This window comes from Mauremys reevesii, linkage group 8 (assembly GCF_016161935.1).
Source record: "Mauremys reevesii isolate NIE-2019 linkage group 8, ASM1616193v1, whole genome shotgun sequence".
NCBI classification, from domain to species: Eukaryota; Metazoa; Chordata; order Testudines; family Geoemydidae; genus Mauremys; species Mauremys reevesii.
In genome coordinates this window covers 86,621,574-86,634,041 of record NC_052630.1, presented here as the reverse complement: position 1 = coordinate 86,634,041, position 12,468 = coordinate 86,621,574, and the positions used below count along the sequence as shown (strand labels likewise).

The 12,468-nt window shown below is 43.8% G+C and overlaps 2 protein-coding genes across 3 annotated transcripts in view; one reads left to right on the top strand and one right to left on the bottom strand.

Annotated features, from left to right (window-relative positions):
* LOC120369671 (serine/threonine-protein kinase TNNI3K) overlaps positions 1–8,863 on the top strand; it is a 166,536-nt gene extending 157,673 nt beyond the window's left edge. For both annotated transcript variants that reach the window (XM_039483218.1, XM_039483219.1), the window contains 2 exons: positions 3,499–3,578; positions 7,402–8,863. In XM_039483218.1, coding sequence (XP_039339152.1) covers positions 3,499–3,578; positions 7,402–7,478 — 157 coding nt within the window. In that variant the 3' untranslated portion in view covers positions 7,479–8,863. The remainder of the gene's footprint in view (positions 1–3,498; positions 3,579–7,401) is intronic.
* The window catches only part of ERICH3 (glutamate rich 3), a 74,517-nt gene continuing 70,036 nt past the window's right edge, over positions 7,988–12,468 (bottom strand). Inside the window, exon 15 of the mRNA XM_039483209.1 lies at positions 7,988–8,121. The gene's annotated coding sequence lies outside the window, so the exon portion shown is untranslated. The remainder of the gene's footprint in view (positions 8,122–12,468) is intronic.

The following is a 12,468-nucleotide window of genomic DNA, read 5'->3' as shown; positions in this document are numbered from 1 at the left end:
CAGAGTGGTGCTTGGTAACTGCCCTGTGTGAATACTGCTGGTACAAGCTAACGGGTACCTAGTTTGGGTTAATGTAGTCCTCTTTGAACAGGACTAAGGGTACGTCTTCACTACCCGCCAGATCGGCGGGTAGCAATCGAATTCTCGGCGTTCGATATAGCGCGTCTCATCTAGACGCGCTATATCGAACTCCGAACGCGCTCCCGTCGACTCCAGAACTCCACCACCGCGAACGGCGGTGGCGGAGTCGACGGGGGAGCCGCGGACTTCGATCCCGCGCCGTGAGGATGGGTAAGTAACTCGAACTAAGGTAGTTTGACTTCAGCTACGTTATTCGCGTAGCTGAAGTTGCGTACCTTAGTTCGACACCCCCCCAGTGTAGACCAGGCCTAAGTGAGCATGAACTAGCTACCTTTTACTTTGTGCCCGCAGCAGCCACGTGGGGGAGGTACAGCACGTCAGGCTAGTGTGCACTGCAATTCACACCCCATAGTCCACACTGCAGGGCTCTGAAGTGACTGAGGCCTGGGCTACACACCGTTTTTGTACTGCTATAACAATGTTGGTTAGGGGTCTGATTTTTTAACCAACACAGTTATATTGGTACAACCCCTAACGTGGCTGCACTGGTATAAAGGTGCCTTACACCAACCAGTGTAACTTATTCCTCTTGCTATATGAGAATAAACTGTACTGGTCTAAGCACATTTATAGCATTCACACAGTGGGGTGTTATACTGCTTTAACTGACAAGGCCTTAGGCATTTCTGAAAATGGTACTCATTGACTTTAACAAGAACACAAAATGGTCTCTAAGCATTTATTCTTTTTTGTGACTTATGTTTCCCCATTGCTGTGCCTTCTGAGCTCATCATTCAAATGAGCGCACTTTATTAGCAGGCTGATGCTCCTGCTATATAAGTTGCCTGGGTAAATGTAGCTTTGAGACATTGTTTCTTTTATGAAAACTGCTGGGAGCGATTTGGATGCTATTGAAATTGTATATTTTGCATTTTTGACCACGACACAAATTAGGTAGCATTGCCCAGGCACTATTTGGGGGGCCATAAATTAGTATTAATTTAAGATACTGTGGAGATGGAGCAGTGACAGAGACAGAGTATTGCTTCTGTAAATAGCCAGAATGAAGCCATGAGTTGAGGTTAGTGGATAAATTAGTAAAAATTTGTATTCAACTAAGAATAGGAATTTTGGGGGAAAGGTTTTCTCTTTCCTCTGTCCCACAGAACTGCACCTTCGCTGCTGGGGTCATGGAGGAGACATGCTGTAAGGAAATGTGGCGTGGAAATGTATTCCCTTTTTAAAAATATAAATCTTCCATATACTGAGTGCTGAGTGGATTTCTTGATGATTGTAACTGGAATCAGGCCTGAATCAGAATGCCAGACCTTTGGGAAAATTCAGATCTGGATCTGACGTTAATGGCTGGACAAACCAAAACTCTTGGGTCAGACCTCCACAGTCTTTGGGAAAGTTAGATCTGGTTCAGGTTCCTCTCTAATTAAAGCACGCTACTTGGTGTAAGGCACAAAGTCAAAAGCCAATTGAATTAACCACCTAAGACAGTAGTTCTCAAACTTTAGCAACTCAAGCCCCCCTCCACCCCCCCATTTTGATTTAAAAATTTTCACAAACCCCAAAGTCAGCTTCTAATTTTTCCCGGGGGTGCTTAACCCCCGCTCAGCCCCTGGCCCCGGCCCCCACTCCACCCCTTCCCCCAATACCCCACCCACCTCTTCCTACCCCCACTTCACCCCTGCCCCTCCTCTTCCCCACCTCTTTCCACCCCCTCCCTCGAGCACGCCCCATCCCCACTCCTCCTCCTCCCTCCCAGTGTCTCCTGCATGCCGCTGAACAGCTATTCCACAGCACACAGGAGGCACTTGGAGGGAGGGAGAAGAATTAATCATTGGGGCCAGCAACCCAGGAAATGACTCACAGACCCCCTGGAGTACTCTTGTGGACCACCAGGAGTCCATGGACTCCAGTTTGAGAGCCGCTGGTCTAAGATATGCAATGGTTCCACAGTTCAATTGCAGAATATTTACTAGGACATTTTATCAATGACAGCAAAGCTCTATTCAGAGTTCTAAAAAGACGGAGTATGGTCTAGTGTTTAGTACAGGTGCCGGGAGTCATGTGTCCATTTTCTATTCTTAGTTCTCCTGCTTACATGCTATGTAACCTTTAGCAAGCCACTTAACTTTTCTGTGCTGCAGTTTGTCCATCTGTAAAATGGGTATAATAATGTAGCTCATAGTTATCACAGTGGGCTGATCAATATTTGTAAGACATTATGGATTTGAGTGGTTACAGAGAGGCAACAAATTAATAAAGCCTTTCAGGTTAATGCTTACACTATTATGTAAACTCCCTCACCCACTGCAAAAGTATTCCCCCAAAAAGTTTTTTCTCCAAAGAAACAATAGATGCTGCTCCCAAAACCAAATTTTTGTCTCCTTCCCTATAAAAGCTCATCCAGAATAAAAATGTCAAGTATCATTATACATACAAAAATAAGTTGCTATCTCAAGGAGGAAAGGAACATCTTTTATGTTTTTATTAGTCAGCGTGTCCTTTTGAAGAAGAAAAGTCATTTCATTCCTGTAATAAAGGTTATAACAGAAGAGCAGAGAGATTTTAAAAATGAAAAAGGTCTGATCTAAAATCAGCTTTGGTACAATGGAGACTAAAGGATAAAATATTACCACTGTCTAACCATTCTTGAAAGTCATCTAAGTTTTTCAGGGGTAAAATCAGCCAGGTTGTGACAACCTTACCTGCCATTAGTTAGCAGCTTGCCTCACTGAAATCACCAAGGAAACTGCATTGTTGCAAATAATCTCAAGTGTCCTTTCCAGCGATGTCTCCAACCAGTGTGCCTGGAGATGCTATGTCACCGTAACCACCGCAAATCACTATATATCTTGCCTTATTCTTTTATGTTTCCCTGGAAATACAGTTCTCTTGGGGCTTCTTGTTTTCTTTTCCCTGGGCATGCTCAATTTCTGTTTGCCTGTTATCTGAGAAGAGCCGGTAAAGGACAATCTTTACCTGATAGCTTTTGATGATCGAGGATAAATAAACCCATTGGCAGTGTTGTGGTCAGTCCCACTGAAAGACAGCTTGGGGATGGTCTTTGTCAGATAAACTAATTTGCAGGAACCTGATAGCAGTGATGCATAAAATATTGATGCCTAGAATTGCTACTAAAATAGCAATTTACAAGCAGTTGTGAAGCCAAAACGAGATATTTGGAGACAGTTACTCTGGGAATGTGTGGTGTGTGCACATGTGTTTGATTCACGATCCTGAATAAAAGCCCTTCACGCCAAAGATCTCATTGTGAATGTTGGTAGCAGGGCACCCAAGCAGGTATATTTCATGCTACTGTCTTTTGCCTCAAAGTTTATTAATGGAAAATCTGATGCAACTCATTTCAGTCACCGTAACTGAGGTGTCATGTCAATTTTACAGCACTGGTCAACACCCTTCTCAAGGCCTCTCCTTGGATGACATGAGGAGGAATTTCCAGTACCCACCTATTGACAGAAATGGTGAGTCCAAGCAGAATTATCATCTTCAGCAAAAGCTGAGCTTAATTGTACTTGTTTTCCTTGGGGCTGATATACTTGCCTTTGAATTTAAGTGGCATGAGTGATGAGAGGCATTTTTCACCCCAAGCTGAAAATGATCAGCCCTTAGGGGAGGCAAACCATGTCGGCAAAGAAGACCAAAGCTCCAGTGGCTCTTGGGAGTGGCTCTTAGTAGAGGGGAGTACCACCTCTGCAGCATTGTCACACTGTTACCTTGTAGCTGTTTGTCGTATCTACCTGTTTTCTTTGGTCATATTCTGAGACCGTACGGGCCAGATTTTTAAAGGTATTTTATTAAAGGTATCAAGTGAAATCAATGGCAGCTAGAGGCCTAAATACCTTTAAAAATCTAGCCCTGAGCTCTTTGGGGCAGGGACTGTCTGTTCATTAAGAGTGTGTGTGAAGTCCCTCGCCCAGTGTGCCCTGAGCCCTGACTGGGGCCTTTGGGCACTGCTGTAGTGCTAATAAAAAATAACAATAGTTGTAAAAACAGGTTTATGGTGCTAGAGCAAATGGAAACATTTAAGGAAAGATGCTTAAGTACCTCAGACTTGTTGCCGCTTCTTGTGGTACAGCTCAGTTTGTCAGAAGGATCCTGGTATGTCACAGGCTGGTTTGGGAACAGATTCTTCTGAGAAGAAATTGGAGCTCCACAATGTGACATTCTCACCCTTTGCTTTAAATGTGACACTTACTCACAGTTGCAGGGGGATTCATGGGACAACTGGTAAAACCTGGAAAGCTGTCAAAAGAAAATGCACTGCCCAGAAATAGCCTTAGCCCACTGGCAGTAGAGAATGGTTGTGTCGATAACACAGAGGTGTTATCAAGAACGAGCGCTCTCAATGGCAGTAGCATTGAGAAGTTCCACAGGAAATAATGCTAATAATAAATAACATGTGGCACACTTCTTCCATAGCACTTTACTAAGGAGAGCCAGTGGGATTATCCCCAGTGTATTACAAATAGAGTAACTGAAACTCGGAAAGTTGAACTGACTTGACCAAGGTGACACAGCAAGGATGTGAACATAACCCATGTCTCCTGTGCTTTCTTCCCCCAGACCACAGCAGCAATTAAAAGCAGCAGGGTGCAGTTAAATAGCTACTGGAGACTAGACTTTCAAAAGCAGGTGCCTGAAGTGATGTTCCTGAATCCAGATTATGACATGAATAAGTGGCCAGATTTTCAAACATGCTGAGCACCCGGCAGCTCCCACTGAAGTCCCCTAATCACAGGTGCTGGCTGTTCAGCACATTGGAAAATGTGCACACTTATTTAAGTGCCAAAATATGGAGTTCAGAGCCAGGTTTTAGGCTTTCATTTTTTGAAAGTCTAGATGTAATATAAGTGGAGGGTTCATAATATTGTCACCCTTCTGGTCTGCGCGCATAGTTAATAATTGGATTTGTTTGTTTTCATTAGGTGCAGAAATTGATTATAGGTGTCTGGTATATTCATTGGTGCAATCCAGTTTATTTACAGGGAATGTACAAGGTCCCTGTTTCCCTGAACACGGTAGAAACAAACAACAGCAGGCAGTTTTCTTGTTTGCAATTTACAAGCTGCTTCTCCAGTTAGTTCTGTGCCCAGGGATGACTGTCTCTCTGCTTCCTCTCAGGGCCACACTCACAACTGCTTCTCTCACTGGCTCTTTGCTTTCTTGACTTCCTGCCTCTCCACCCACACACATCTTGCCAATCAGTCCCCTAGCCCAGTGCATCTCAAAGCCGGTCTGCCGCTCGTTCAGGGAAACCCCCGGTGGTCCGGGCCGGTTTGTTTACCTGCCGTGTCTGCAGGTTCGGCCGATCGCGGCTCCCGCTGGCCGCGGTTCGCCGTTCCGGGCCAATGGGGGCTGCAGGAAGCGGCGCGGGCCAAGGGATGTGCTGGCCACCCAGCCCCACTCCACCACCCAGCCCTACTCTGCTCCAGCCTCAGTCCCAGCTTCCAGGCCCCCCCCCCCGGCCTCGGCCCAGCTGCATCTCCGCTCCTGGCCCCAGCCCCACCCCCAGCCCTGTCTGTGGCTCTGCTCCCGGCTCCAGCCCTGCCCCCAGCTGCAGCCCCAGCCTCGGCCTGCTTACCCCTGTCCGTGACCCCCCTTCCTCCCCAGGAGCCGCAGTCACACTCCTGGCTTCGGGGAAGGAGGGGAGCGCAGACAAGGATAAGGGAGGGCATGACTGGGAAAAGTTTGGGGCCCACTGCTCTATACTGCAATCAAGGGTTGTGATGGCAGCACATGTAGATGTACTCAAGCTAGCTTCAACCTAGCTAACTTGGGTCTTGGAGCAGTGAAGCCACAGCAGCATGTGTTTCAGCAGTGACTGTACTAGCCCACCCAGAACCCTGGGTCATAACTTGAGTGGCTAGCACACACTGTATGTGGCTTCACTGCTCTGGCACCTGAGCTACCTAGATAAAGCTAGCTTGGCTATGTCTACAATACTGAATCTAACCCAGCTATATTCATAGATAGGGCTGGGTTGGAAATCATTTCCCTTTTAAGTATATGAAGGTGTACCATGATTCCACACAAGTATTCCTTTATTAGTCCAAAGGCCACGTGATGCTAATTACATCCAAAATGCCAATACAAGCACATACACACGGAGATTTTATATCCTAGCAGCAATACAGTTATAAGCATTGGCCAAAAGACCAACAACAGAACCAGGCCCAGGAGATTCCTTCCCGTCAAGGTGTGACTCAAAGGGGGAAGGAAAAAGCTCTGACACTAAAACTTCTCAAATCCTTGCTTTTTATACACTAAACAAGCTGGTTATTAGGCTCTAGTCAAAGATACAAAAAGGAGTTTTAGGGCTAAACCCTGTCCCTGGTGCCCAGTGAACCAGGTTTCCTATATTTCTATGAGATCAGCACAGAACTTCAGTAAGATGACACAGCTCTTGCCAAGGCCATTACACATTTAACACAAACAACTTTTCTTTCATGTGATCTTATTCTCTGGTCACTCACTTTGAGCCTAGTGCTCATTCAAATTCTTGAAATCAATTTAAAACCAGAGTTTGCTTAGGCCCCCATAGGCCCGTTCTTCTCCAGGCTGCTAATGTGCCGTGGTGCTGAGCTTAGCTGTCGAGGTTTTTGTTTGATTATTTTTTTTCTCCTTCTTTATTATATGTTTTATCTTTGCCAAGAAATATTTGGGTTATTAACTTTTTTCGGTTACGTGACATCTGACTAGAGCTGTATAATTCCTCAGTAGCCAGAAATCTGAGCTGATTGGGTCAGATTTAGACAAGTTACAGCAGAGCCATAAGAACAGCCATAACTGTTGGCCAGCGAACCAGTTCACCTTTAATTGGAAACATAATGCAATGGCAGTAGATCCCCTCTTGATAACCTCCAAGAATTAAAGCATAAAGAGTTATTCATAACAGGCTGCTTGCTTGGGCCCTTTTGGACCCCAATTTGAAAGGTCAAAAAAGATATTTTAATATAAAACATGCCCTGTATTATTAAAATACTTGGACTCAAGTTTTGTGTCAAGCATTGATGTTTTACTGTGCCTGATTGCTGTTAATTCCTTGCATGAACGATAGGGTCATGCTGTAGGCTTTGTGTTTTATTTCTGAAATTTTCCTCGGAAGATTATATTGACTTGGGGTTCGTAGGCAGCAAAAAGACATCAGCATGTGCATTGCTTATTTATCTCAAAAAGACATTCGCATTATCTTTATGACATGGTCACTGGCTGGAAAGGAGAAAAGTGTTGCTATGTTGCGAGGTGATTGTGAATAACACGTGAACTTCTCTCTGCTTTATGCAGGTTACGTGTCTGATCCCATGAGTTCTATGCGATTTCATTCCTGCAGTAATAGTGGCAGCTTTGAAGACAGCAGCTGACAGCATGAACCATCTACCTGGAGAGAGATTCCCCATAAACTGACAGCAGCAATTCTTACTGTGTCAGCGTAGCTCCCAGTCATCATACATTACACCAAAGATGCCTAAATTGGCTTGTTTATTTACTGATGGTGAATATTTCTATCATAAATTATGCTGTAACCTATTTTTCCTGCCAGCCTGCTTAGGGTTTTCTGGTGGTGCACCTTTTTGTCTTTCCTTAATAAAAGCAAATGTCCACAAGGAATGCTGCACCTTAAACTTGAACATTAATAATCTGAGAAAAGAGATTAAAGCAAAAATAAATCTGTTCAAGTGACAGAGGTCTAGGGCAAGTTGTTTTACTTTGGACTGCAGTAAGACTTGTGCAGATATCACAAGCTTCCCGACTGATACAAACAAAGTAGCAACAAAGCCAGCCTGAATCACAGGAACGGATCAACTCATAATTCCTGCAGCCACAGCAGAACACAGCACAGCCAATGTTGTGCCAGCTTCCTAACATTTTCCTCATTTTCTTTTAGGGTTTGTCTGTGTTTTGAAACTTCCAGTTCTCCAATTCCTTATGTTACACAGCTGTAGTTCTCCAGGCCCTCAATCCTGTAATTCTTCTCAATCCCGGGTCCTGGATGCTTTAACCCCTCTGTATGAAAATTAAGAAATCCTTAGCTGACTGTCCTAATTGGCTCCTGAACAGATTTTTTGTCATATCTGCTTTTTACTTCAGGTTGTGTGCCTTACATCCTCAAATTACATAGAAAATGCTCTCTAGTCCCCTTATGCGTATGTTAAAAAAAATTAACCCGCTAGAGAGAGATAAGAAACTAAACCCCAACCCATCTAAGTTTAATGTAGCCATATAAAAATTTTGTGTCACAAACGTAATAACCTTGCAGCAAGATAAAAGGTTACATTTTCACTCATCCAAAGCAAAACTACTCTGCAGTGCCATCTAGTGATTCTAGGATACACACATTAGTATTGGCTTCCAGCGTTTTCACAGCAAGTGTTTCAATCGTTGGTTCTATGACAAAATTTGAATTACCGGAAACCCATTTTTATTCCACACGTACACACTAAAAAAGAAAGAAAAAGAACTTGAACTATTGTTTTGGGAGCTAATGCAAGGTTAAATCCTTTAGTAACTATTTAATATTGTTTGGAAAATAAAATTTAGCAGACAGATTCTGTTGCTATAATATTTTTTTCTTAGCTGCATTACAGTATATAACTGTCAGGCTGAGTAGAAACTCATATTCAAGATTTGTGGCTTTCTGAGAATATTCTGTAGGTTTGTTTCTCATGACTGGTGTTTGATTTTGAGCTCTGTGATTAGGCATTGTAAGTGCTATAGCATTTGGTCTATAAATGTGTAATACATTTTATTGACTCGAGTCTTCTCTGCATGTTGTTAGTTTCAGGATCCTGTAGCAATAAAAATGCGGACGGTTTAGCTTGGAGAGTTTTGTAGGTGGCATAGTGTTTTATTATTTGTTTTACTTCAGAGTTATCTGATGCATTCTGAGGAAAAACAAAACTGAAATATTAACATCGTCAGGATGCGGCTTCCCTCCCTCACTCTCAGCCCCAGGCATCCCCTGAGCAACGCCTTTGGCTTGTGACAGGCTGAGGCTTCATTTACAGAAACAACCCAATTAGGTAAATGTAAATGTTATGGCTAGTCATACAGAGAATTGTTGAGATTCCAGCTCCTCACCAAGAGGATTAATCGTCAGAATAGCATTTCCCTCCATAGAAATGAAAGCTCTTCTCCACCAGGAACACCAGCCCAATAGCTGATTAGCCCCCTTGAGGCTTCCAAACCTGACACACCTACTCCTGGACATCTCTAGCAAGACAGCAACGTCTCTGCCTAGGACCCCCCCATCACAAGGAAAGAGGTGGAGTGGTGTTGCTCGCTGTCATAATTCCCATGGGGCACAAAGGTTCACAACTAACCAATGGAGTTTGTGTTCATAAGAGCTCATGTCCTCCTGCTTGTATTGTAGCTACTATCTGGTTTTACACTGATTTCCATGGGAGCAGGAGCAGGCCCACAAAGCATTGCTCTCGCTTTTAACCATCTCTTTGAGACATTTTTCTAAGCCAAAATCAGAAAGCTTCCACTCCTCTTACTCATTAAATAGGTAATGTCTAAATCCTCCTGCCTGCCAGCCTGGACAGTGTCTGCCATATCTCGGCTGAGTCATAGCTAGTTCATTTCCATCCAGATCACTGTCCCAATCTGACACTGGGAAAGCCATGAGACTGTGGACTCTGGAGCCAATGAAAAGCAGAGCTGAGCATTGTCAGCACAGTGTTGCCACTGCAGCCCTGAATATCTCATAGCTGACCAGGAGCAGAGACATGTATGTGACCCCACAGAAGGTGAGTAAGTGCACTGAACCATCCTCTGAACTATTCAGGAAAGAAAGGACTGACTCCCCACTAACCACCTGCCCACAGCCATCACTAGTTGGCTACATAAAGCCACTGATAAAAACTAATAAAAAGAGCATGAGGTCTTCAGCCTTGTCTATTGCTAGAAAGAGAACGTTAACCATCCCAGCAACAGACTGTGAAATCTACATTATTGGCTTTGTATTGCTCACTGAACATTTCTAGAGATTCTCTCCCCACTGCTAGAGTCAGTGCAGCTCCCTGCATGGAGCAGGGCTAGATAACACGATGGTAACACCTGTGCATGGTCTATCCTAACCTCTTGTAGGGAAACAGCAGAGATGGGAGAATGGCTGTGTGTGCATGAACCATTTCCAAACAGAGTCATTCAAGCATAGCTAGTGTGGCGATAGAGCTGGGCGAAATGTTGCCAAAAATGCATGTTTAGGTAGACTGAAACATTTTCAAATTTGTGTCACATTCACTGAATTTTTTGGCGGGACACAAATCCAAAAGCTGAAACATGTTGTTTTGCCATTTTCAAAATTAAATGCTTTTGAATTTTCAGTTCAAAATGACATTTCATTTCAACTCGTACCTCCATTTTAGTCAAAGATCAAAAAGTTAAAAACAAACCCTTGAAAAATGAAATGAAAGGGTTCCTCAAGGGATGGGAGGCAGTGCCTTTTTCCAGACACAAGAGTGGTACTGGGGCTGAGTGAGGGCATTAGGGAAGGGGCTGCTGAAAGGGGGAAGATACTGATTCTCTTAGGGAAACTGGAAGGGCACTGCTGGATTATAAACCTGTCCGGGAGTACCATGGGGGTGGGCTGATAGTGAGAGTAGGGAGTAATTACAGCAATATCACATTCCTTTAAGGCAGTGGTTCTCAACCAGGTACCCGGGGCCCCCTGGGGAGGCCTCAAGCAGGTTTCAGGGGATCCACCAAGCTGGACCAGTGTTAGACTTGCTGGGGCCCAGGGCAGAAAGCCGAAGTCCCACTGCGTGGGGCTGAACTCCGGGACCCTGAGCCCCACCGCCTGGGGCTAAAGCAAAAGCCTGAGCAACTTAGCATCGCAGTGCCCCCTGTAGCATGGGGCCCTGGGCAATTGCCCTGCTTGCTACCCCCTAACACCGGCCCTGGCTTTTATATGCAGAAAACCAGTCATTGTGGCACAGGTGGGTCGTGGAGTTTTTTTATAGCATGTTGGCAGGGGTGGGGGCTCAGAAAGAAAAAGATTGAGAACCTCTGCTTGCAGGCCTCAAATAATTGCATTGGCCAGTGCAGTAGGCAGGATGGTGTGGTAAATGAACCCACAGGCCCATCTGAACAGTCTGTTGTTGCAGCCAATAGTTTTCCCATAGATGTGAAAGTTTTCCCATGGGACGTGACAGTATTGTACGTTCCCCTAACTTGCAGCCAATGCTTAATGACTCTCCATTAACAGAGTGGCTCCATGTCACATCTGGAAATGAATCTGGATTAGAAAAAGAAAAAAGGACTCAGCAAGGAAAATGCCTTTGTTTTAATAGCCCTCTGTGACTGCCGCTATCTGAGCTGTAGTACTACATGTGGGGCTTTTATCAGTTTACCCCAATGTGTTATTTGGGGATATTTGCTAGTAGCGGGAAAGTAATTTTGAGCATCTATGAAAGCAAACTTTGAAATGTAATGCATTAGACACGCCCAACTGATCGAATCTATGCAGAGCAAACAGTTTTTACCAGTAATTTAAAATAATTGGTACTTGAAGAAAACAATCTCCCTGTTAATTGGTCTCTATAGATGAAACATCAGGCCTTAAGGGAGAAAACATAGTGATCAGTTATTAATACAAATGGAAGTTCTGCAAAATTGAAATACTGATTAGAATGTGCTCCAGAAATGGCTTGCAGAAGGCAAATTAGTATTACCTTTCCCGGACAAACCCAGAGAACCCAGTTCATTTGAAATTTGAAATATTTATAAAGGATGAGCCCCTGCTGAGATAAATTACCTTATTTTCAATGCCATCCAGTCCATGATAGCTACAGCACTATTACAAATTGTTACATGAATGATAATCAGATAGTTATCGGATCCACATTAAAAACAGATAAAGGAACAAGCAGACATAGTACAAACCAGAACTAAAAACTTTCCTTTCATTGTGCGCACTTTAGATATTCCATATAAGATAAAATGTTTCCGTTAACTTCAATGGACTCTACACTGGTCCCCATTCAAGAAATAGAAATAGAAACAGCACCCAAAAAAATCAAGCCCACCACATTATGCTCCCACACGTGATGACACAGGCTTGTTGTAATCATACTCTCCAGTTGCTGGAATTCAAAGACGCTTTTTGCATACAAAACATCTAATTCACAGCTGGGATTTAACTCTAGCAAATTACACAGATTCAATTTCAGCTGTGAAAGCCAGCAATGGTACATATGAAGTACAGTAGCCATTGTCCACTGACCTGGTATAGTGAATGCTAAAGATTTCTTTGCTGAGCCAGGGATGCGTTATGCCAGTGGCAACACAGTTAAATATTTTGATGGGCTCACATTTTTCATCTAATCATTAGTCTCTTTTATACCTAAT